Source organism: Pyricularia oryzae, chromosome 3 (assembly GCF_000002495.2).
Source record: "Pyricularia oryzae 70-15 chromosome 3, whole genome shotgun sequence".
Classification (NCBI taxonomy): Eukaryota; Fungi; Ascomycota; class Sordariomycetes; order Magnaporthales; family Pyriculariaceae; genus Pyricularia; species Pyricularia oryzae.
The window spans coordinates 5,883,090-5,908,761 of NC_017849.1; the positions used below are offsets into that span (position 1 = coordinate 5,883,090).

Here is a 25,672-nt window from a genome sequence, read left to right on the forward strand (position 1 = left end):
CTTCTTTGCTTGCAAAATAATATTCAACTCCTATATTTACCCCCTCATTCGTCACACGTTCTTCAACCATTGGATCTATCGGTTTTTGGGCCGTTAAAAGAAGCTTATCGACGTCAACTTGGATTTGTTAGCCAATTTTGCTGTTTAACAGTTATTGGAAAACGAAATTTCCTACTTTGTTATCGAAAAGCCAGATTAAAAGCATTTATAGCAAAAACCATTCAATCTGGTTGGCGTACAACGGGGTTATGGCCGGTAAACTTGGTTAAACCACTTTTAAGCCCTTTTTTGTTAGAAAATAGCAACGCCAACGTTATAAAAGATAAAAACAACGGTTTGCAAAGGGATAAAACACCGGAAAGCCCAGCCCAAAAAATTAACGACCCGTCTTTACTTATTTGGAAAACCCCTAAAACGACCCGAGATATCCGACTTCAACTGCAAAAACTTTCCCAATCCAACAAAACCAACGCTACTTCACGTCTTTTATTTGCAAAAGTCCAAAAAAGCTTCGAAGCCAAAGATACCCTTTTGGCTAGCGCCCAGCAAAAAATCAGCTTATTGGAAGCACAACTGGAGGCAATACGGCCGGTTAAAAGGAGGAGGGTGGTTCCGGATCCAAACGAGCTTTTGGTTAACAAACAGAACATTATTGGATTGCAGGAAAATGATATAGAAAATTTGGAACCTTTAGCTGATGAAGAAGAGGTTAATGAACCGGAGAAGCGTGAAAACGATTGTATTTTTGTCCGTTGATAATTTTATATTTAAATCAGTTTATAAAAGTAGGCATTTCGTTGTTAGATTTTCAGGGTGCCGAACAGGGGGGGGGGTGCCGAACAGGGGGTACGCAACGTTAAGTCAATGATCGGCTGAGCCTTGGTCTTGTGGTCCTGGATTGGCACGTTGGATGAGGCGCGGGCGGTCGTGAGCGAAGTCAGTGGTCAAAGCCTCGCATAAGCGTGGCCCTGAGAAACAATATGCGTGAAAAGTGTCTGAAATCTGTAGACTGGCCTGAAGGCGCCTTGCACAAGAACTTACGGGCCGGTCATGTGTGCGATGTTGGTCCCGACAGCGTAGTTTGAGGTGATTGTCGTTGTCTTGTTCGCACATTTTGAAAATTGGTGCCGGCACGTCCCCGAGCCGTCGCGCTTACACTTCGTATGGTGGGTTTGGTTTACCCACGGATTATTGCACTATGTGTAATATTGACGATGGCCTTCCCCAGTATGCCCTTTCCATTGTCCTCTAATTCTTTGCGGGCCTTTGCCGAACGGGCCATGTGGTACGGCTGGAGGAAGAGGGAAAAGGCGGCGGCCGTCTTACTGACAAAATACGTACTAAATACGTTTGATGCCTACCTTAGCCGGGCTAATAGCTTTCAAAGGTACAGACAGGATGGATTATGAGAGGCAATTCAAGCGATTCCACTAGAAAACGTGGCGGGCCACCATGGAGGGCAAGTAGGGAGCTGTAACAAAGGGTTGGAGCTTCTGACGATGCCGTCAGGCACCGGCTAATTGTGTATTGGTTTGCTGGAGGCATCCTGATCAGCGAGTTTGGCGGACGAAAAGTTCACCGTGTAACCGGCCCGGGCTAAACGTCCTATAACTCCGATGTTTAAACCGTTGAAAAAAATGCAACCATTGATTTGGAACACGTCTTCTCTACTCTTAAATCTTGCGGAAAATAAATGAACATTGTTCCGGAGCAAATCAACCAACCGGCTGCTCCTTTTCCCATTATGTCCATGGAGAAATCGGGCCTCGTCCTTTTGTTGCTGCTGCTGGTGACAACCTTGGGTCGTCTATAAATTGGATAAGCTTTCACCGAGCCGAACTGGCCGGATTTGGAAGGGAGTTAGAAGGAACAAAGAAAAAAAATAATAGGTCAAGCCTGCCTATCTGCCAGGCGTCTCATGCCCTTTTCGAAAGATAGACCCCCGCATGCTGCCAGGATCGGAGGTGATCACTACAAGTGGGTGGCTCGCATCTTGCCGTGTACATATAAATATCTGAAAAATAAGCCCCTCAGTAAGAAGCCAAGGAGGTAAAAAAGGGAGGCTTTCAAGTTTGAATGATTGCGTACTGGGGGGGGGGGGGGGCTGTGTTTGTGATTTTGGTAGTGGAAAACCTGCCTTGAAACCAGGCGGACCAACTTGTGGTAATGTTGACAAAACCGCAAAAAAAAAAGAAAATTGCCAAGATTACTCACGATCGCACACTACCAAGCCAAGAGTACCAATGTTGATGCAACAATGACGGCCGTCGTACTACTGCTGCAAATGCGATGGGCAATTAAGTACCTGTCAAATGCATGTTGTTACCCGGCAAGAGACAGGTAGCCGTCCCATGAGGTCATCGCCCACCATTTGGCCCTCAGCTGTATGACCAAAAATGAAGGGAACAACATTAAACATGATGAGTAAATAAACTCTTGAGGACGAGACGAGTTGCTGATGCTAACTTCCAGAAAGCGACCAACTCAAAATTCGGATGAAAGGCCCCTGCGACGCTCCATTGACCCGCTGTCATAGCCGTTCTTCTGGCTCCGGCGTATCCCAAGGACGAGACAGGCAACGGTAAAATATAGAATCTCAATACATAAAAGGTTTCTGATTACGCACGTAGGAGCAATCCTTCAAACCATTCCCTTAAATCTTCGTCTACCCAGCGCACAAGGAGACGTAACACCCCCAGCACTTTGTAGGCTCCCGTCAAAGTGGTGGTATCCCCCATCGGAATTTCACCTACACATGTGATAGAGTCGCCTCGGTGGCAAAAAAACAGCAGACGCCATTGGTGTCCATTCACCAAAATCGCCGGCACTGCTTCGAGCATTTGAAACTCGGTTTGTCGGTATGTTGATAGTTCTAATAATTGTTCCATCCGTCGAAACCATGCCGCCGTCCATAGAGCTAATTGAACGAGCCCATTATCTGCTGCACCGGGGCTTTTCGTTTCGATACTAACGCCCAAAGGTAGGGAACGGAGAGGGCTATAACTGCTGTGGTTGACGGAACGTTGTTCTGACTGTAGGACTAGAGCCGATATCGCTTTTTCGAGCGGTGTCGACTTGGTCTCCATAAACAAACCAAAGTCCACCATTCTCCCGGCCGCAACATGATTATCCTTCTTGCGGGACGCAGCAGTTGAGCTGGTGCTTCTAGACGATACCGAGGACGGAGGGGCAACGTAAGATTCTGGGAACTCGCAGGTGGCGCCGTCGCCGAATGGGGGCAAGCACAGATTTGACACGCGAGCAGAGATGATTTCGTATCGGCTCACACCAGGGGTCTTTCGAGTCGCGAGTTTGAGCAGAGGTGCATGTACTTCAATGTTCCAAGAAAACTCCGACAAACCCTCTGTAGAGCATTTGTTGGCATCCGCTACGATTTCGAGTAGAGATTCAAGCTCCCTTTCTGCTTCTGCCACTGCGTGTGCATCTTGACCATCCTTTTGGCCCTTGAAAATCGTGGGCGGGAGCTCCGCCATGCGTACATGTTCCCCGAACGCCCGTTCCGCCTCGATTGGCACGATTGCGATGGCGAAATCGACCATTCGAAGTACGCTACTGTATAGCTCCCGCGCTTTTGTCGGCAGCAACTCAAGGGAAGGCTTCTTGATTCGGATAGGTTTCTCTAGCATTGCGAGCTCGTCTGTAAACTTGATTGGGCTGACGGAGCGCTTGGAAGGCCTGGACCGCGACGGAGTTTGTTGGAGCGAAAGACCTATATCGAAAGCGAGGTGGCGCGAAGGTCGTGGGGTTATGTCGAAATCGAGATTTATCGGAACCTCATCGTCGGGACGCCGGCGCTTCGACGGGGAAGAAGCTCGTTCTGACGAAGCCGGAGGCGAGGGAGGCATTTCGAAGTCGTGGGGATTTGAGCAGCATTTGCTTTTGTCGGGGGTATTTGACGTTCTTCCAATCCAGTCCTCAACCCGGCAATGTAAACAATCATGGAAAGGAGTCCGGTGGCATTTTATAAAAGTCATGTTTGCGAGATGAGGAGCGAATAAGGGTACCTAGGCTTGCAAGGCTGGCTGTCTGTCGCAAATACTGCGTACGCCGCGCTGATGCAGCTTCAATTTGAACCAACCATCCTGGTCCGTGCTTGCGTTTGGGCTGGCCAGGCAACCAGCGGGCCCGCCGAGATCTCAGCAGTGCTCACACCCATACGCACTGTGGCTAATGCAGTTTTGCTCTAGACCTAGTCTAGTTAAAAAGTACCGTACGCTACCAGGTTCCTTCCCCTCATGCAACCTCCGCAACACGTGCATCTCCTCCATTGGGCAGCCGATTAATTAATAGTCGGGGAGAGGAAATCGCGACTCCGCTGTACCGCAGAGCTAGGTAGGTACCTAGGTAAGTACTTAGTTACCTACCTTACCAAGCTACCTACCTACCTAGGTAGGTACCTACGGAGTATCTTGGCAGTGGAGGACAGAAGAAAACCACGGGTTGAAGTATAACATTCGCGGTTTTGGGTGGTGCGTCCAATTTTGGTGTCCGGGTTATTTTTTCCACAACCTTGGCACCCACAGGTGATTGGTTAAGTTATCGCCAGCATCCTTCAGCCAGCTGCGCGCCCCCGCCGTCAAGATCCACGGGCACTGGCTTGACTGCTATGTGGAACATTACTAATAGCTGAATATTCCGATCAGCAATGGCGTCCGTAAAAATGTTCCTCGTTGGTCCCCAAAGCGAACTGGAGATTTGGTTAAAATATCCCTCGCATCCTTTTTTTTTTTTTTTTTTAACATCACCAATTCACTCTACGTAATGTAATGTGGGCAATCCAATTGTGCGGGAAAAAAAAAGCTCTAGCTCACTTGGACGGATGGCATAGTTTGCTTGATCGATGCAATGTCTTGCTTCACAATCGCCTGGTCTGCATTCGCGCGCTCCACTCAAAAATCAACAACTTCTTGCGACAGACGTGTTCTGAACATTTTTATAAACAGTTGGCTGATTTCTTCCAACTTCTTTTGCTGGGTCGCTTGGTTTGTCGATTGTTGATTAACAACACTGCTGGGATTGTCAAGCTTCGCCTCGAGTTCTTTGTAAAAAAAAAAAAAAAAACCAGAAAAAAAAAAAACCGAATGTTTCAAGTTCATCCCATGCTCTCACTAACACCGGCACAGCCGAATTGACCATCGGTCGCTTCACGGCCCTTTCGTCGACAAAGGAGCTGGATTCGCGCCTTTGCATTCCTCACACCTGTTCTGACTGTGATCTGACGCACACCTACGTACAAGTGCAGGCAGATTGATTGGGTAGGAGAGCCATGTATTGTTATAGGTGGTGCTATCTAGCCTAACGAGCATGACAGCGCTGTTATTGTGCTCCTAGCGCTGACTAAGCTCGTGTCGTCATGTGATACCAAGATTCTACTGATTATCTAATGCAACATGATCCACTCTAATATTACTGTGCATTAGCCACACCAGTCACTGTAATCCGCAACTAGCCACAGGTTCATCGCCAACACGTGGTAAAGGCCGCACGTCCACCCACATGTAATTGGCAACCCATTGCAATGACCAATGGTTTTCCGGTTGTCGCTGTTCCTCAGGCTGGAAAGCTTGATGGCTAGCGCCGTGGCCGGCGAATGTCGCCCCGGCGCTTTGAACCAACCCGTCTTTTGGAGGCAGGCTCTGTGCGCTTCGCGTGCCCCTTCCCGACTTTGACCAGCAGCGTTCCACCTCTTCAAATCCTTGAAAGCGTACCTGGAATACACGCCCATTTCGTAACGTGGAGATGCAGTTTGGTTGGGCTAACACATAAAACAGTTCAAAACATCGTGTCTTTAATATATTATTATATGCCCGTAGGTACTAGCAAAATCCTCCTTGAAATGATTAAATCGGGAGCAAAAAGGTTTGGTCATCTGACTGATTGGTGCTGAATCGTTTCCGCCGTCATTATATTCTCGGCGGCACATATTTGGTGGGGTTAGTGAACAGTCGAACTGCCAATGGCACCCGTTGAATCCATCTTCGTGTCTTGAGTTCAGAAGAGGTGTTTTTGCAAAGTGTAAACAGGATCACAAACGACATTGTATTTGACCAGGTTATGCATTCGTTAATGCTGCGTAATAGTTCTAGTGATTATAAATCTAGCGAGCTTTTCGTAGCTCTATATAAATATGAGAACGCAAATTACGGTATGCAGTTGAACTGCACACGTCGGAACTCACCGAGGCGATTAAGAAGCCAACAGACAGACCTTCACCTACTATAGTACTATCCGTTCCAGTTTGGCTCGTGCGCACGAGCAGCTTTGGATGGCGACTGCTTCACCTTGTTCCCAACTCTTAAATGCATTACGCATAAAGTATTATGGTCAAATCATACCCTTTATTTTGTATGCGACTTTGGGGAGGCTAACAAATCTTTCCATGCACCCTTGTTTGTCATCACAGTCTGACTTGGCTGAAAACTCCACCAAAAAAGGTGCCCGGTGCAGGCATTCGCTGTGTTGATATGCAAGTGGAGAGAGTTGCTGTTGGATAGCCGCTCGATAGTTCAGCCTTGACCATCGCGAAAGATCACTATTAGATCTATTTCCTACTTCCATGGACCAAAAAGCGTCGTATGACTAGGGTTGGTTGTAAAGACGGCCCTGCGCCCAATCGCGTTTGCTTGTGACGAGACTCTTCCATTTACGGAAAGCGCCTATAAAGCGACTGTTGCGACTGTTTGTGGAGCTGAGTCCTGGGTTGGTGTGTTAATGAGCAGAGGAGTACCAATGTGGTTGTTTCTCTCTGCCACATATGTGCCGTAGCAGATTTGAGCCGGTGGGCAACATCGCAAACCTTTGAACCGCTCTCGCTCCGCCTCGGCAAGCTAGTCGTCAGCACTCCTAGCTCCTCCACTGCTCCAGGCCCAGGCTTTACCATCCCGTGCTCTTACTGGAAAGCCCATGCTGCGTGATTCTACTGTCTTTAGGCGGCAATATTCCCCAAAAGTTTAGTAGGCAAATGCGCGCCCTGGAGTAGCACGACGCTTGAAATCTAGGATTTACCTTGTTTCCACCCTTTCACCAAATGCCTTAACACAGTCGACCGTGTCACTGCCCCAAGAGATAATTGTCGGCGAGGGGTGTTGGGTGACGCCAATGGCAGAATACACTAAGCGATAAGCAGCATAAACCCATTTCTTTTTTTTTTTTTTTTTTTTTTGGCGCGAATGGCGCTACTTTTCATCGAGATTCCCGCTGCTTGATTTTCGACGACGGCAATTGCCTGGCCCAGGGGTTTAACTCGTAAGATACCCCGGGACAGGCCGCAAAAACTCCTGCTTGCATGATGAGTTTTCGCGTAAAGGACAGAGAGAACGGTGTAGAAGGGGACAAATGCCATATTAAAGTTTCTTTCGAAGATTCAGTTGTTGACCAGATCATAAGGACACCGTTCCTCAAACGATCCAGCACAAGCAACGATAACCCAACACAAACCCACGATTTTGTAAACCATTTTCAAGATTCTCTCCTCATCGAGTGGGACAATACGCTCGTGTTTTCGGAAGAGCTCTCTTTCGAGGCTGCGCGAGCCTGTTTTCACCATCACGAATACGCCCAACAAGGCGGTAAAACGGGCACTGAAGCTCAACCCTCAGCCTGAGCTTGAACATGAATCTGGAGGCGAGACTACATCTCGGTAAATGATTGAATCACTGCGTCTACAACTTCCTAGACGTCGGGACCCGGGCTGACGATGGCAAATCCCCTGTTTAACAGGGACCACGCGATTTGCAAAAGCCCCGGCATCCGCGACTCCAATTACCACAGTTGTTGCACTAAAAACATCGCCAAAAACGGAGGCCTCCGTCAATGACTAATGCCAGTGACTTCGGTAAATATAGCCTGCAACAACAGTCCTCCCAGCTGAGCTCGTGCGATGGGGCTGTTGAGGTCTGGTTGCTAGTGGCAGACCCGACTTTGTCAAAATTATACCAAACCCTCCGTGCCCGCTGCCATGATCGACAAGAAGTTCGCCTGTCATCTAACAATTACAAGACACAGCTTGCTCCGGCTTACGGCACACCGCCATCGCAACCAGCCTGGGCGGCGGGCGGGACACAAAACCGTGCCCGCCGTCTTCATCAACAAAAAGCTCGTCTGTCAGTTATATAAATAACCCAAAAAATGGCCGACTTCAACAAGGAAAACGTCGATGCCACCAGCCCCTGACGTCGCTCACAACCCATCACAAGTCCTCTCTCCCACATCCTCCAACACGTGCATCGTGCCGCGGAAGCGCGTACCGCCAGGCTCATCAAAAACAACACAGCTTGCTCCGGCTCACGGCAATATCGCCAATGGAAGCAAAAGTCCTTGGCGGGGCCCAAAATTACATTTGCAGCTGCGGCTAAAGCTGTAAGGACGATAACGTCCTGGTGAAGAAGCTTCCACACCCGCAAAGGAGGCTGAGATAATACCGCATTGGAATCCTGAGGGAGGAAACCACTGCTGAAAGATGGATGTTGGCGTCTCATGATTTAAAGCGCAGAGTTAGCGATCAAGAGACAATAAGAACTCTGCAGCCTTTGACTCACTATAACAAAGATTCCTGTAGCGATATTCCTCAAAATTATTATAACCTATTTTTGCAAATAGGTAGGTATATAGATTTTAATTAGGGAGGTTCCTGCTGATAAGCCACGTGTGTTGAAACGAGTTAACTTTGTTTCCCTCCCAGGAAAGGCTCGCGAATACTCAACTGTGAAACTTCCAACTCGGCCAACCTTATATCCTTATTTGTAACTGTCACAACGTCAACCGGCATTTCAGACAACCGCAACCCTTCGCGGCCCCACGCAGGAAGCAAAGCTCAGCTAGCACCAACTGCTCCAAACTGCCATATTTGCACGCGTAATCATCCTTGACCCGCCTTTGCACGGTAGGAGGACTGTCATCATATGCCCAATAAGCTGTTCCCTCAGTTCAAATACAGTTAGAGGTTGCGGATTGGCATCCTGACTTCAAATACGTTTCACAAGTTGATATTACGTTGACTGGTAGAACAAGCGCATCTTCTTCGTCATACCCTCTCTCCTCCAGATAATGCAGCTCAAACACGTCCTGTGCTGTCCGGAAATATCGAAAAAGCAGAGGCAAAAATTGACTAATAAACAAACACTCTGATCCGGACTATAGGTAGTGTTTTTCACCCAAACGCAAGTGCTGCGGGACTAGTCGTAAATGCTGTGGGTGTTGGTCATTTTCGCAAATTCTTCCTCCAAATAGCCTGCTCAGGGGAAAACGTAACAAAAGTGTGCAAGCGATGGCTGCCCGTATAAGGTCACGCTGTTCCATGTATTTCTATCGCAGGCGAAGTGGATAGTGTGTAAAGTACTTAGGTACTTTGATAGGCAGGAACAATCCTAGCCGCTTTAAAACAGGGGAATCTTCTTGTTTGCATCCTTAATTATCCTAAGCAAAATGCCGCAGATGTAGCACTGATGGAAGACTTCTGGCTGGGCGTTTCCTATCTTGTCTGACGTGGTTGGCCCTTCAAAGATGCCCAGCGTTATCCTCCCATATCGCTGGTCTCTGGTGGGGCACAAGGCAGTTTTCGAATGCTTGGTAAATGAATGTAGCAGCCCGACGCAGCAACTAATCCCAAGCTTCGGCCTTCATAAATCCCTGTAACAAACTATAGGGATAAAGGTTGCAGATGTCGAGCTAAAAAGAACATGGCAGCAATAACGATCCAAAAGATGTCACCAACCCTGCGAGAGAGTTAAAACACAACAAAAACATTCAAGTCCGGTCTGGAGGATGCTTCGACTAAACAATGATACTATCTTGTTTCGGCTCGTGCTCAGTTCCAAAAAGTCCCCTGCAATGCTGCATGGTCTCATAACGGGGTACTGAGCGGCATGCGCTTTGGAGATAATTACTAATTTCCTTGTCATTGCGGACCTGGGTAACGTTGCGTACCCCCTGTTCGGCACCCCCCCTGTTCGGCACCCAAAAATAACAACACTTTTATTTTTATCCTCCAACTTCTATTATAAATATCTCGATGAATCTGTCACTTTTGGATTTACTTTTTTCTGATTTTAATTCTCCATTTTCCAATGAAGCAATATACTGAAAAACAGCTTATATCTGCAATTAACGACGTCAATAATGGCAATCCAATTGCAAAAACCTCCCGAAAATGGGGAATACCTAGGTCTACACTTCAAAGTCGACTTAAAGGTTCTCAACCTTATAAAAAAGCACAAAGCCCTTTTCAAAGGCTTTCCACGGAACAGGAAAAGCATTTGGCTGATTGGGTACTTACCCAAACAGCTTTAGGGCTTCCGCCAACGCATCAAGAATTACGCTTTTTTGCCGAACGAATTCTTCAAGCCGCCGGAGAGACAAAAGGCCTTGGAAAACGTTGGATAACTCGTTTTTTGGCTCGTTATCCAATCCTTAAAACCCAAAGGCCCCGTCGAATAGATAACGCCCGGGTTAATGGCGCTACTACGGAGGTAATTAAATCTTGGTGGCTTTATATTACGAACCCGGTTATTAACGCTATTAAACCGGAAAACCGTTGGAATATGGACGAAACCGGTATAATGGAAGGCAAAGGATCTAATGGCCTAGTATTAGGGCTTAACGGGATCCGGCCGTTGCAACGAAAAGAGCCCGGAACGCGTGGTTGGACGACTATAATCGAATGTATATCGGCTACGGGCGTTGCCCTCCCTCCCCTCGTTATATTTAAGGGAAAAAACGTACAACAACAATGGTTTCCCACGGATTTAAGCCCTTTCGATAATTGGCAATTTCATGCAACCGAAAACGGGTGGACAAATAACCAAACGGCTATCGAATGGTTAAAAAAGGTGTTTATTCCGTATACCCAACCTTTAACCCCTGAAAAGCGGTTATTAGTTTTGGATGGCCATGGATCACATATAACGGACGAATTTATGCTTCTTTGCTTGCAAAATAATATTCAACTCCTATATTTACCCCCTCATTCGTCACACGTTCTTCAACCATTGGATCTATCGGTTTTTGGGCCGTTAAAAGAAGCTTATCGACGTCAACTTGGATTTGTTAGCCAATTTTGCTGTTTAACAGTTATTGGAAAACGAAATTTCCTACTTTGTTATCGAAAAGCCAGATTAAAAGCATTTATAGCAAAAACCATTCAATCTGGTTGGCGTACAACGGGGTTATGGCCGGTAAACTTGGTTAAACCACTTTTAAGCCCTTTTTTGTTAGAAAATAGCAACGCCAACGTTATAAAAGATAAAAACAACGGTTTGCAAAGGGATAAAACACCGGAAAGCCCAGCCCAAAAAATTAACGACCCGTCTTTACTTATTTGGAAAACCCCTAAAACGACCCGAGATATCCGACTTCAACTGCAAAAACTTTCCCAATCCAACAAAACCAACGCTACTTCACGTCTTTTATTTGCAAAAGTCCAAAAAAGCTTCGAAGCCAAAGATACCCTTTTGGCTAGCGCCCAGCAAAAAATCAGCTTATTGGAAGCACAACTGGAGGCAATACGGCCGGTTAAAAGGAGGAGGGTGGTTCCGGATCCAAACGAGCTTTTGGTTAACAAACAGAACATTATTGGATTGCAGGAAAATGATATAGAAAATTTGGAACCTTTAGCTGATGAAGAAGAGGTTAATGAACCGGAGAAGCGTGAAAACGATTGTATTTTTGTCCGTTGATAATTTTATATTTAAATCAGTTTATAAAAGTAGGCATTTCGTTGTTAGATTTTCAGGGTGCCGAACAGGGGGGGTGCCGAACAGGGGGTACGCAACGTTAGTCTTGCTGCCCTTGAGGCGCCTTTTTGCTTGTATATCAGGTTTTTGGGCGGTCCTCCTGCGCGGTAATAGCCTATTCGCAGTTTATGCAAAAGCAGCTACTGTGTGTGAACAGCGGAGGAGCGCCACCAGTGCACCACCAGTTCACCACCAGTTCACCACCAACAACACCCCACCAGCAAGGAGGAACTCGGTGAGGAGCCGCAGGCCCAATGACCACGGTTAACCCACAGATCCAACCTCAATTGTCAAATAAGAAAAGAAAAGAAAAGAAAAGAAAAAAAGCACTTGTGTTGCGCCAATTGCATATTCTGGAAAGCGCGTGCCCGTTACGGCGACACGGCCTACTGCTTGTTGGCTGACAATACAAGCCGATAGCCAAAGCGCCCCTTTCCGCTACTTGTTTTTCGCGGTCGACATACACAAGCGAGTGGAGGCAGATGGCGGAATGTTATTGAGCGGTTGTAATGGCAAGCCAAGATGCATTATCGACTGGTTAGTGGTTACACGCGGCGTTCTGAAATTGCCAGCGTCAATCAGCAATAAAAGTCCCGTGTTACAAAGTGTGAATTTTTAAGCGTCCTTTGCAAGCTTAGAAGAAACGTCATTGCACACAGTGCATAGCAGAAACAAGAATACGAGTTAATATGCCACGTCTGGCTAGGTGGTACGTTATTTGGCAACGTTTCCCATCAAAAGCTCCATGGTAATCCCGATCAAGGTTCCCGCCTCGTGATATCGCAACTACACCCATGAAGTAACACTATCAATACAACCATTCCACTTTTGGGTTCATCCTCCCACTTCGTTCTCTCCTTTCCGCCATCGGGGGAATGGCGCAGTGGTTAAGCGCCATGGCTGTTACTTGAGTAACGTAGGTTCGAATCCTGCTCCCTCCACCTCCTCCCCGCTTACCCGTGGCAAGGATAACCCGGCTGGCTATCGACAACAACCACCCGCCTGTGCCGTCGAGCCCACACTTGTTGGGAACTTCGTCTCCATGGCTACAAACGACCGACAGCTCCGCTGTTTGGACACAGGCCCCTCTCGATGAAGAGCCGTCAACTGCCGTCAGACGAATCCTCCGTGCGCCTGAAGGCACGGGGTCGCGTCAGTGAACAAACCTGTAAGCAGGACCGGGCACGAACCCGGTCAGGCTCGATTCGCTTCTATGCCCTTGTTTTCCGCTGTGTAAATAGAGAAAATAGAAAGCGCGCCGAGATACCCCTCGGGAGGTTGCTAACGGCCGGCTAATGAGCCGGGCCGAGCCCGGCGTTAAATAATACTACTAACGTTGGGCTCCACATCTCCGACCCCCCTAAAGTCCGGCCCCCTTGAAAAATGTAACGACGAAATACCCCTTTTATAAACCGATTTAAATGTAAACCTATCAACGCACAATAATACAATCATTGTCAGGCTCTCCCGGTTCGCTAACCTCTTCTCCATCGTTCAAAGCTTCTAAACAGTCCCTATTATTTTCCTGTGCTTCATAAACGTTTTTTTTGCTGACCAAAAGCTCGTTGGGATCCGGAATCACCCTTTTCCTTTTGACCGGCCGTACCGCCTCCAATTTTGCTTTTAACAAACTGATTTTTTGCTGAGCTTCAGCCAATAAGATATCCTTGGTTTCGAAGCTTTTTTGGACTTTTGCAAACAAAAGCCGTGAAGTGGCGTTACTTTTTTCGGACCGGGAAATTTCCTGTAGTTGAAGTCGAATATCTCGGGTCGTTTTAGGGGTTTTCCAAATAAGTAAAGACTGGTCGTTAATTTTTTGGGTTGGATTTTCCGGTGTTTTATCCCTTTGGAAGCCGTTATTTTTACCTTTTTCGACGTTGGCGTTGCTATTTTCTAATAAAAAAGGGTTTAAAAGTGGTTTTGCCAAGTTCACCGGCCATAACCCCGTCGTACGCCCACCAGATTGAATGGTTTTTGCTATAAATGCTTTTGATCTGGCTTTTCGATAGCAAAGTAGAAAGTTTCGTTTCCCAACAACCGTTGAACAGCAAAACTGGTTTACAAATCCCAGGTGACGTCGATAAGCTTCCTTTAACGGCCCAAAAACCGATAAATCCAACGGTTGAAGAACGTGTGACGAATGAGGGGGTAAATATAGTAGTAGTAGTAGTAGTAGTAGTAGTAGTAGTAGTATTAGTTAACGCCGGGCTCGGCCCGGCTTGTTAGCCGGCCGTTAGCAACCTCCCGAGGGGTATCTCGGCGCGCGTTCTATCTTCTTTATTTACACAGGGGGAAAACAAGGAGGGCAGAGGCGGATCGTGCCTGACCGGGTTCGGGCCCGGTCCTGCTTAGGGGGTTAGTTCACTGACGCGACCCCGTGCCTAAGGTGCACGGAGGGTTCGTCTGACGGCTTGTGCCGTGAAGTGTGGGTGAAAAGGCAGTAAGTCTATTCCTCGTCAGAGTTCGAGTCGTTTACGATCAGTGTCCCTAGGCGTAAAGTGCGTTCGTGGCGCGCGGGGCGCTGGCGGGCCGCTCTGGGGCGGGCGCTGAAGTAGTTGGTCCTTGCATTTCCTACAGTAAACTATAGTCACAGGGTTGGACCAGACCCTCTAACGGACAGGCCAGCTAGAGCCCTCCTAGTCGCTGGATACCCAGCCTGCCACGTAAATACAAGGTTTGCACCTTAAACCTACCGCATCCACAAAAAGGCCTCTTGGTAGACCGACGCGCGCATCCGTCCTCTCCGGCTAAAATAGCGTCTCTTCCGCCTAACATGCCGACGACATCATCTGCCCCGGTGTACGTCCCTAGTGCGAGTAGAAAGCTTCGAAAAGCCGGCGACACCCCGTACATGTCCATCCACAGCTTAGTCCCCCGTTGGTTCCTGGGCTAGCCCAGCGCCACAATGTGGACATGAATGCAATCGAGTTCTTCCCGTCCTCCAGACCCGGCGCAGATTCCCAGTGCGAGTGAGAAGCATGGGGCGCCTCAGTCACACTATTCCACCACGGCCCACCGTCCACGGGGTGTACCAAGGGTGCGAACCAAGGCCGTGCCCACGTTTCTTGCTTCCCGTTACCCAAAGCCGTCTCCAGCAATGGGCCGACCACGTCTTGCTGTCGGGACCCTTTGGAGACTGCCGCGCCGGCACAGTGCTTCCGGTCCACGTACAACTAACCAACCCCCGTAACGGCACTACCTCCTCGCTGCAGGCAATCCCAGAAGGTGTGAGGGGGTGAGAGGGTGCCCTGTCGATTCGAAGAACCGTCGGGTGGTTCTCAGCCTAATTTCCCTTTCTTTTAAACCGTATTGTCTAGCCTTCCGGGGAAGGACGCCTGCCTTTCCGGCTGGCAAAGTTTTTTGTGCCACGCTGGCTCGCATCGCGAGATTGGGCCTTGTCTTGTGCGCCTCTATGCGGGTGGCGCGCCGAACCGCCGATCGGACTCTTCCTTCACCGCGATCAGTGGAAAACTCGTCAAAGGGGAAATCTGTCGATTATACATGGGTGTTGCGAGGAAAGGCGTTCCGTGTAGTGACGGTGCTTAGGGCGACAGGTTGAAGAGTTTTTCGTGTGTGCGCGCCTGTTAGGGCTACAGGCGGAAGTCCCGCGCAAACGTTAACAGCATGGTCCGTGCGCCCATACTGAAAATTTTGTGTACGGGAGAGAGTTGAGGGGGTAAATATAGGAGTTGAATATTGTTTTGCAAGCAAAGAAGCATAAATTCGTCCGTTATATGTGATCCATGGCCATCCATAACTAATAACCGCTTTTCAGGGGTTAAAAGTTGGGTATACGGAATAAACACCTTTTTTAACCATTCGATACCTGTTTCATTATTTGTCCACCCGTTTTCGGTTGCATGAAATTGCCAGGTATCGAAAGGACTTAAATCAGCTGGAAACCATTGTTGCTGTACGTTTTTCCCCTTAAATATAACGAGGGGAGGTATAACAGCCCCCGTAGCTGATACACATTCGATTATGCTCGTCCAACCCCGCGTTCCAGGCTCTTTTCGCTGTAATGGCCGGATTTTATTACGCCCTAACACCAGGCCATTAAATCCTTTGCCTTCCATTATACCTGTTTCGTCCATATTCCAACGGTTGGCCGGTTTTATAGTATCGACAACGGGATTTTTCAAATAGGACCACCAAGATTTAATTACCTCGGTTGTAGCCCCATTAACCCGGGCATTTTCTATTCGCCGGGGTCTTTGGGTTTTCAAAATTGGATATCGGGCTATAAAACGGCTAACCCAATGTTTCCCAAGGCTTTTTCTTTCTCCGGCGGCCTGAAGAATTCGTTCCGCAAAATAGCGTAGTTCTTGATGCGTTGGCGGAAGGCCTAACGCGGCCTGCGCAAGTACCCAATCTGCCAAATAGGTTTCCTGCTCCTGTGAAAGCCTTTGACAAAATCTTTTCGCTTGTTGAATTGACTGGGCCCCCTTTAAACGATCGTGAAGGGTACTCCGAGGAATACCCCATTTTTGCGAGGTTTTGTGAACTGATTTGCCATTTCTTATGTCAGAAATGGCAGCAAGAAGCTGATTTTCAGTGTACTGTTTCATTGGAAGGTTTGGAGCAAGAATCTTCAAAAATCAAGTTCTAAAGTGAAAAATTCGTCTAGATATTTATAAAATAAAACAAAGGGTTGACGTGGCTGAGTAGATATTTTTAGGGGCCGGACTTTAGGGGGGTCGGAGATGTGGAGCTCAACGTTACTACTACTACTACTACTCCTTTCCGCCATCTATAGCCTAAATGGCCCAAGACGGTGGCACTCCAGGCTCAAAGTGACAGCTGATCAGCAACTGGCCACGGGATATGGAAAAGGGGTCGTAGCCTTTTTGCCTCAGCAGGCAGCCTGCAAGCCTGCAACAGAGCCTTTTGTGCCACCGCCGATGATCACCTGGGGTTTATTTTAGGTAGCAAATATTGTTGCAGCCAAAGAAACCGATACCACAAGTTGCCGCTTTGGTACAGAAGGAGCGAAGCTTGCACCATAGTACATAATAGGAACACCGATGAACCACCTTCTGCCAGTTTTCCTGGGAAGGAGATGTATGCCCTAAGCACCTTTTGCTCGAGTGGGCAGACCGCGACTTTTGCTACTTTGCGAACATCTTTTGGCCCTGTAACGTTGGCCGGGAGGTTTGTTGCAACAGCAGAGTGTTGTGGGTAGTTGATGGGGTCCTGGATATGGGCAACAAGGTGTTACTAAGGATGAATTGTCGGGAGGAGGAGCGAGGAATGTATCAAATCGAATGGCGACGAGGCGTGAAACAACCGTCATGGCTGTTGAAATCTAAAAAAAAAGAACAGAAAAAAAAACTATACCAAGTTTTATAGCAGACGCATAGTTGCTCAATGGGCCTACCTCCAGGCGCTTGGTTTGTGCCGCATATCGAATCAAAAGAAGGAATAACAACGCTGCTTATTATGTGTACAGCCCAAGAAAATTTACGCGTGTGTGGGCAGATTCACAACTAAACGCCCCCCGAGGCCAATAACCCAAACCGCCTCGAGGACGACACGGGTGTGCAGAGCGCCTGTGCCACCGATCTGAGCGCAGAGGTCTGGTGGACCAATCCGTGTGTTAGGGTGTGGGCGTTTGGGCACACGCATTTCAACTGCGACTTTGTGCTCCAGTGTTGCGAGGGAAGAGAAAAGGGTGGTGGCTAATCAGACAGGGTACGGCAGGATGTTGTTATTGTTGAGGGCTCATATTTTTCATCGAGGATGCTCCCGAAGGACAAAAATTGTTTTCAACGGAGAGGCGGACTCTCCTAAGTCCTGAAACACGAGACCAGTATTTATAAACTCGCATTCGATCAGGAGAATATTTTCAGAAGAGCCCGCCTGAGATTCGATACCTTGACGTTTGACAGATTTGTTGTTTTAGAGGGTATGTTTTGAAAGGACAGAGGGCATTGATGCCGAAATTCTCCCTGTGAGCGCTGTCGGTGCAGCGGCGGAGTCACGGTGGCGCTGGACCTGGTCTACGTCGTCCACGCCCTCGCTCACCAACTTTATCTGCTCCTATGACGATTTTCTTTCAAGATTTACCAAAGTCTTCTTTTCTTTTAGAGCGAATTCGCCGCTCGCTATGGCAAGGCATTTCTCACTTCATTCCAGGCATCGCGATCCGCAGCTTATCGCGTTTAGGCTTTCGGGATCGGCCAAACGCCTTGGGGGCAGGGAAACATGCTGTACCGGAAAATTGTCACTGGAACTGTCGGTGGGAGTATCTAAAGACACGAGCCGTAACTCGACATCCGGCGAGGTTACGGAAGGCTTCGCCCACCCACTTGATGCCTGCCATGGTGTTGGCCACAAAGACGAGATCGAAGTGCTTGGGGTCCGCGCCCAGGAACCGCAGCTGCCCTCGTTGATGTCGCATCGTCTCCTTGGCTGACAGGAAGCGCGGCTCCAGCAATTCGGTCCAATTGTCGGCACCAACTAGATACAGTTTGTTGAATCCGAGGTTGAAAGTCGTAGAAAAGTAGGTTTCGGCCACGGACAGTATTAAAGTGCGCCAAACATATGTCCGAATACGACGATATTTGTTCCGGTGGGTATGAGGATTGGATTAAGCATTGTTTGGACCGCGATGGAAAACATTTGAAATCCTGTCGACCCCAGCGTCCTGGCCGCTCTCATGCCCTCAAACGGTCGATTCGAGGCCCGCCAGGACTGTAAAATCCTGGCAGCACTGCGTTGACACGCGACGAGCCGCCGACGCCCTCGGCAGCGAATCCCAGGGGTGGCCTGATCCCTTTCAGGGCGGCCCTGGCTTCTAGGGCAGCATTGAAGACCGCTAAATATACCGCCAAAGCTGTTTGGCTTGCTTGCTTACTTGCCTGCTTGCTGCAATGTAACCACCAAACTGGTAAATGCAGGCCAGCTTGGCCGAATATCGATATAGTACCAAGCTGTTTCTGAGAGGTTCTCCATTTTGTTATTTATTACGCGAACACATTCGGAGCGAGTCGTCGCCTCGGCGTGTTTTGCCACTCGCAAATGAATTCGAGGCTCCGGGCCGTCGGGAGGTTTTGACCTGTCAGTAAGATGATCGCATGGGAGCCTGATATTATTCAAACGTCCATGGAAAAGAAACATGCCAAAGGAATATAAACCGTTTATAAACGCACCAACGTAACGTTTATCACTTTTTTTACGACTGGCGTGGTGGCATCTGCATTCCGCGGATCTGGCATCATTCGGATACTTGAAAATGTGCCACACGTGAAGATGGTGCAGAAAAACTGGGAGGGTACTGGTAACGCTTGAAGAAGCGCAAAATCGCAAACACTCACCCACCCTATCCAACCGCTTGACATTGCATAGCCAGCAGCTCAGTATACGGCATGCCTTTGCTAGCTTTCATGAAGCTAGATATTTCTGGTAGCATACTGGTAGTCCATGGGCGGAAGGCCAGGAGAAAACGGTCCAATTCCACTTTGACTGTCACCTCGGCCTGCAGTCTTCCGACTTCTGCCTCCAGGTAAACACGGTCCTTGGGGTACTGATGGAAGGAGCCAGCCGCGACGCGGCTAGACCGTCAGCCTTTTGGGGAATTGCATAAGCCGCTCAGCCTACGCCTTCTGGCTGTTAACTGGACGACTTGGAGATCGACTCTGCGCTTGGGGCGGTAAAGGAGTTTGAATACGGTGCGGCACGGGCTGTCGGCGAGACACGAAATCAACTTCTTCGTCCTGGTCTGACTGGCCTCTTCCTTGTCTTTGGTGGATCTTCAAGGGGTTAGACGATTCTAGCTGTAGAAGCCACCCGAAGCCCACTGCTTGCCAGTCTTGTCTCACGGCACCCACCGTTACGATGTTGAGGTTTGACTGCCCACGGATCGACAGGACGTCGATCCTGTCGAGGCTTGACAAAAGTGCTTTGGGATTTTCGAGTGCACCCAGTGACGAGCGCCATTTCTCTCGCCCGGGCGAAAGCGACATTCGTCATCAAACTTCTGGCGAGGCAGTGGTGAGGAATCCCCTCCGTTGCGTGACTAGAGCTGGGCGACTTGGTCCGAACTCGAGTCGTTGGACACAGGGTCGCGCGACCAGGACGAGCTCTGGCATTATCGACCGCAAGGGAGGAGGAACTCGAGAATCGAGATTTGCGCCAAGGAAAAAGGTAACCTTTTGAGAATTTCGTTTAGCTACTTTGATATACGCAAATTTCTCGTCCTTTACAAACGACCATACCCCACTGGAATATGCCTAAATTGGAAGGATTGCAACGCCCTTTCTCGCCCATGAACAATCGCAGGGGGAATAACCTTTCGAATCAAAATCCAATTTGCCCCCGTCGCCGTTCTCACCTACCTGTACTCTCGATTTATCTTGATGCCTTCAAGAGCGTGTGTACAAATCCCATCCAACGAGTTTGCAAGGGTTATTGTCCTTGACCACTTCTTCCAAAATCAAGGCACTGCAGAGCTCCGGGACTTTACCTCTTTTGATGGAGTTAGCGGGCTTCTTTGAGGAGCCGACACAGGTGATGGGGACTTTCTGTTTGACGACATGTACGAGTGGTCCAAGGACGCGGCGGAGGCCACTGTCGATATTGACCTCGGGAGAAAATGGATCCCCAGGACAGTCACTGCCAGCTGTCTTGGATGAATTTGCCCACCCAAGTAATCCAGCCTTTCCCGCGCTTCCACTCGCCCCAGGCGGCCCAGCCGGCGTACGCAGACAGACTGACCACCTTGCTGGCCCGCACCAATGTCAAAGACCGGGCCACGCAATCCAGGAGCGAGAACAAGTGACGCTACGGTCTGGCGCGTCAGCTGGTTGCTGAGCGGCAACGTTTTCGCCGGTAGCAGGTTTTTAGGCTGGAAGATGGGGGGGGGAATATATTTCCCAATATGTTGCCATCATACTCGTGCGCCTGGGGGACCCGTTGGCGGTTGTTAATACATAGCTCGCCGAGCTGCGTTCCGGCGTCTTGGGGCTGCAAGGGCTGTACCGGGCAACGCGACGCGCGGTGACGGGGTCCGCACTTCTGGCTTGATAGTTGATAGTTAGAGCCGAGTGCAGCTGCTCAGTGCTTTCGAGGTTTACAGATAGAGGCCAGAGAATTGACATCCTCCCCCCCCCCCCCCCCCCCGCCCGACTTCTTTGCCCCTCTCTCTGAACAAGACGGACACCCCAGATCAGGCTATGATCATGACGCAAAACTTCTGAACGCCGGCCGAATGTCAAGAAGCAAGCGCGGCAAAAACAAAGCAACCACTGCACGCCATCAGACAAGCTCGTCGACGGCTTCGGAAACAAAAGGAACTTGGAGAATTTGGCCTCCTTTTGGGGGTTTTCATGCGGCTGCAGCGGCGACACACGCTCCGCCCAGCGCTGGTAAACCGACGCGCACATCCGTTTTTTTCCGGTCAAAATACCGTTCTTTTTTCGTCCAATATGCCAACGATTCTGTTTACCCCGGAATACATCCCTAGTGCAACTGGACAGGTTCGAAAAATATGCTTTTATCTAGCCAAGAACTTCAAGTCGAACTGATATAATAATTGTCATTCCTGCACTACCCAATATCCTAATTTCAACGTGTAAGAAAAGCTTAATAGTTTTTATTATAAGCGGCGAGGGCGAACCAGCCAAAGGTATCCGCGTAATAGAGGCTTAGTTCTTTAAAAAGGCTGAAATAGTAAAATGGTTAGCATTTGCAAATATAAAACAAGGTATTTGGAAATAATATTTACCCTAGTAAATTATATAATCCATACGTATCATAATCCATAATATTTCGAACTATAATACAAAAATCTCAGGTTAATAGAATTTTGGGTCCAAAAAAATGCCAATAAAATTAGTTTGTAAGATTTATTTACTGGATGGAATATGCGAGGTCTTATGAACGAGGATACGACCTCTGTCAAGATCGTGAAATTCGTATTTATTAAAGAATAACGGGTATAAAAATATTTGGTTGTTGGATGCGTCAGCGGGATACAAAGGGATATAACCAGCTGACGTATCACATTTGTGACTTGGAGGATCGCAGCGGAAAACAATATTGTCAGAGTCGAGGTCGCATGTTTTTTCAATCCTAAAATACGCTTTTTGAAGGGCGTCGATATCGTTTTGGGAATAAGTTTTGAAATATCTAAATCTGAGGTCAAACTGCTTTTTAACATCCCAGTATGCGGCGTCGGCCAATATTTGCACCTAAATTAATTAAATTAAAATAATATAATTTAAAATATTGACAATAGTTTGAATATTTTTCCATAGCAGTCTTTATCATATCTTGCTCGTATCTATTGCAGCCGTTGCTAATGTGACCTCGTTTAACTTTATCCAAATGGTTTATTTCAGGATGTCGAGTGGTGCCAGCCTTTTTTTTAATTATATTAAATATAATTTTGAAATTATATTGATAAATCTCAAACTTACGGCGGTTTTAATAGTGGAAGGGCTGGCGTCCACGTCAAATTTACGTTGGTGCAAAGCCGGTAAAATAGTAGCACTGGTGGAAATTGCGATTAAAAAGTTTATAATCGCGGAGGAAAATGTGTAATGCATCTTGCAAATTTTAATTTATATAAGCTTTGAGTGAAATCTTAATGTTAAACGAGTATATAAAATGGATAATTTGCACGAGATTTGAACGTGTAGTAATATGTTGACGCACCTTTTATACTAAAATATTTCCGCTTCAATTTTGTTCAAATATACGGGTGCAATTCAATAAGTTACTAAGTATTTCTCTAAAGAATTAAAGAATACTTTTAAAACTTTGCATGATTTTAAAAAAAGAACTTTGCATTAATAAATGCGGTAAAGCCAAACCAATCGCGGGTGTTTAATAAAGTTATAATGCGGGTATATACCTAATATTATTATTCAAAGGCATGTTCCTTATAGAATCTGCAGCGAGTAAATTAATACTGAATATATATCTTATCTAATGGGACACTAACCCTTAACACTGCGTAGTCGCCCATAAAGAGCCGCAGCAAAAGCATACAGGATGATATGACATGACAAGAGCTGAAGTTTGTAACTGTCGATTTTCAAGATACTAAGGATGGGTGTCGTCCGTCTCATGTGCGCTTTTTCTATAAATAAAAATCTTATGTTACTGGGGATGCTTAAGATCGAAGGGAAGTGCATGGGCTGGCTGGATTGCATAGTTCCTCATCTTTCCATGTGTCCAGGCTTTGACAAGTAAGTAAATGCCAGTATATGTTATAACACGATGCAGACGACGAAGGCCAGAAACAGACACATTGTAGTTCATGTTGCTGCTTTCATAAATCAACTGTCAATTACGGATTGATAGGACAGCTACGCATTGGATGCCATATGTTAACAGCTTCCATAAGCCGAGAGCTGCCCTGTTGTAGAATCTATCTGTCTCGCTACCTTAAATTCGCACCCTTGGCGTCTTGACCGCACTGCCTTAGCGGCGGCAGCCATGAGGAACTTGGCGAGATAATCGCCGTTACCGTTAAGGCCGACTTTTGTGTTGCATACCCGAAACCATTAAAAACATCAGAAGCGCAAAATGCGGTCGCCATTGGGTTTGCCTTGCTGTTCCCCGTGGTCGGATTAAGGATACACTCTCGAAAAAGACCTGGAGGAAGGCTCTGGCGAGATGATTATGCAGCACTCGCGAGCATGCTATTTCTTTTACTAATTGCGCAAAGTTACAAAACGAGGCTGATTGAACACCTAGGCTTTTTTGGTAGTATGAGCAGGTAGTGACCTTGATATCGCCCGATTAGGGTTTGGAATGCACTATTGGGCAATTCCAGTCGGGAACGGACATTCGATCCTCAAGGGAAATTTCCCTCTCGGCTTCTAAATCTCAATGCAGCTATTCCTCCCACATTCGTCTCAGGGCACGCTTCAGCCAATGCATCAGAGCTCACAGCAACAATAGAATTGGATTACGAAACCACCGATGATAGGCTTGATGAGGTTCGAAGTGTCTTCTGATCTCATCTATCCTAATGGCTACTTTAGTTACCAAAAGTCTTTGCAGAGCCTGAAATTTGCAGATGACGAAGCAAGATGCAGCACCTAAGCCACAAAAGCTTGTATTACGGGGTCTCAATATACGTCAAATCCCGACCTATTTCAACAAGCTGAGTTTTGATGCTCGTAATATCGTTATCAGACGGATAAGTAATAATTCAGTCATTCTTATATTCGATTCCGGGACAAGCGCACTCAGCGGGCTTCAAAGCCTGGCTGGGCGCGACATTTAGGAAGCAACCCAACAAGAACCCTAAGTGTTCTTCACAGCGGAACCTTGCTCCGAAGTGCAAGTGAGGTTTGCCGGTACGCAGGATCGAAGGTTTGAGGCCCATGGGCGATTTTGGGCTCCGCGGCAATATGCTCCTCATTTCGCTGAAAGCTGCAAGCAAAACTACGTCTGAAGGAACGTGATACAGTAATGAGCAAAACACAGGTTGCTGACCTGCCACTATAGTTTATCCTTGCTTGAGCAGCAAAGTGGAGCACTGGCAGCGGCTACTTTGAGGTACTTCAAAAAATGGTTGCGCAGAGCCAAAGTCGATGTTTGTAGCGACGAGACAGCCGAATCTGGATCTTTTTTCGTTATATTTGCCCCAACCGTTTTAAAGGATTGAAATAGGTTGTCTGCTTGCTCTTCATTCTACATATCTTGCATATCCATTGCGTAATGGGCCTTACTTTATGTCCTAACCTTCCTGATCAGTAGTTGCTTGAAGCATGGCTTAATACAGTGGCAGCCTCTCCAAACTCTAGCTTTGCTCCCGTAGTGCCCATGTGAGCTTTGTCGAGGGTAGACCCGTATCGCTTGCGCAGTATTTTGTGGAGCGCCTTGTCATGCCAGAGGTCGAATGTGACTTTGGCAGCGACCCGAGCTAGGATATTAAAGCCAACCAAATAAGACTTCGCGAACTTGATACATGACGCTGATCGAACAAAGCTTGTTAATAATACCATGTACGCCGTGGATAACATGTTCGTAACTAACCACAGTTACAATTCTCCAAATGTCGTTGAGCCAGCCAGCGGCCACATGGTTGACGATACTCTGTTGATGGCATAAAATGCCTCAGAAATCGCCATGGCGCTCTGGCTGTACAAAATGTTTCGGAAATCCATCCAGACTGTTCCTTGTCCTGCTCCAGTCAAGACGCTCCAGAAAGTCGATCTAGCTACCGCAGGTCGCGCCGACCGGCTCAAACTTTGGACTACAGAAGAATGATTCTGAGAAACATTAGCAAAGCCGTGCAGTGTTATCGATCCCCACATGTAAGCCTTAATATGAGCGTCCCACTCCTGTAATTTAGATTGGAAGGGATCCGCTTTAATTCTATTTCCTTCAAGGGTATACTTACATATTGTTTTACTATGTATGAAGATGAATTAATTTGACGATGCTGACGTTAAGAGGGAGCTGGCAAAACCTGGGAATAGGAAGTTTGCATTAGGAATAACAATTTTATACGCAATGAAAAAAAACAAGAAAAAAGAAGGGAAAGCATGGTCTGATTTATGCGACTTAAAGAGTCGCTGGGGTTGATGAAAATATACATTATAATAAAAAAATTGGATTTACAAGTATAAACAAAATTGCAAATTAAATTACGGCGACGCGGCTTTACTCTCAAGTTTCAAAATCTAAAAATAAGTCCTGAGATTAGTTGTTTCTCGAATATTCATCTAATCATTTAATTTTAAGTTGACCGGGTCGATGTGGGAAAAACAGAAATAATAAAAGGGAGGTTGTACTATTTAAAAACTTTTAATAAGACTAGCGTAATGCGAGTATTTTAAATTATGCCGATAATTATTTTTAGCTTTTATATGACTTGACGCCCTTTTGTACCTAAGTATTATCTTTTCCATAATTTATATTAGTAAGTAAGGTCGAAAATCTAACATAAATTATCAAATTAC

The 25,672-nt window shown here is 47.3% G+C and overlaps 6 protein-coding genes and 1 pseudogene across 7 annotated transcripts; 2 read left to right on the forward strand and 5 right to left on the reverse strand.

The window, feature by feature from the left end:
• Positions 1–2,238: 2,238 nt before the first annotated feature.
• MGG_15253 (uncharacterized protein) lies at positions 2,239–4,054 on the reverse strand. The gene has a single exon (XM_003712990.1). The coding sequence runs from the start codon at positions 3,993–3,995 to the stop codon at positions 2,619–2,621; it is 1,377 nt and encodes a 458-aa protein (XP_003713038.1). The 5' UTR covers positions 3,996–4,054; the 3' UTR covers positions 2,239–2,618.
• Positions 4,055–5,437: 1,383 nt separating this feature from the next.
• Positions 5,438–5,746, reverse strand: MGG_13857 (uncharacterized protein; the record flags this gene model as incomplete). Its single annotated transcript, XM_003712991.1, has 1 exon — positions 5,438–5,746. The coding sequence occupies one exon, from the start codon at positions 5,744–5,746 to the stop codon at positions 5,438–5,440; it is 309 nt and encodes a 102-aa protein (XP_003713039.1).
• Positions 5,747–7,309: 1,563 nt separating this feature from the next.
• MGG_16936 (uncharacterized protein) lies at positions 7,310–8,403 on the forward strand (the record flags this gene model as incomplete). The annotated part of the gene is made up of 4 exons (XM_003712992.1): positions 7,310–7,468; positions 7,530–7,660; positions 7,866–8,123; positions 8,217–8,403. 4 exons carry the CDS (start codon positions 7,310–7,312, stop codon positions 8,401–8,403), a joined length of 735 nt encoding a protein of 244 aa, XP_003713040.1.
• Positions 8,404–12,619: 4,216 nt separating this feature from the next.
• On the forward strand, positions 12,620–12,691 carry MGG_20162 (annotated as a pseudogene). Its single transcript has one exon. The product of its transcript is annotated as a tRNA-OTHER (tRNA).
• Positions 12,692–18,406: 5,715 nt separating this feature from the next.
• Positions 18,407–18,704, reverse strand: MGG_15254 (uncharacterized protein; the record flags this gene model as incomplete). Its single annotated transcript, XM_003712993.1, has 2 exons — positions 18,407–18,518; positions 18,607–18,704. 2 exons carry the CDS (start codon positions 18,702–18,704, stop codon positions 18,407–18,409), a joined length of 210 nt encoding a protein of 69 aa, XP_003713041.1.
• Positions 18,705–20,113: 1,409 nt separating this feature from the next.
• On the reverse strand, positions 20,114–20,848 carry MGG_16937 (uncharacterized protein; the record flags this gene model as incomplete). The annotated part of the gene is made up of 3 exons (XM_003712994.1): positions 20,114–20,208; positions 20,466–20,531; positions 20,644–20,848. The coding sequence occupies 3 exons, from the start codon at positions 20,846–20,848 to the stop codon at positions 20,114–20,116; spliced, it is 366 nt and encodes a 121-aa protein (XP_003713042.1).
• Positions 20,849–21,332: 484 nt separating this feature from the next.
• MGG_16938 (uncharacterized protein) lies at positions 21,333–22,297 on the reverse strand (the record flags this gene model as incomplete). Its single annotated transcript, XM_003712995.1, has 4 exons — positions 21,333–21,411; positions 21,475–21,523; positions 21,604–21,940; positions 22,169–22,297. 4 exons carry the CDS (start codon positions 22,295–22,297, stop codon positions 21,333–21,335), a joined length of 594 nt encoding a protein of 197 aa, XP_003713043.1.
• Positions 22,298–25,672: the final 3,375 nt, after the last annotated feature.

Excerpts from the sequence above, each read along its gene's own strand:
- MGG_15253 (XM_003712990.1), bottom strand. The coding sequence starts at position 3,995 with ATGACTTTTATAAAATGCCACCGGACTCCTTTCCATGATTGTTTACAT.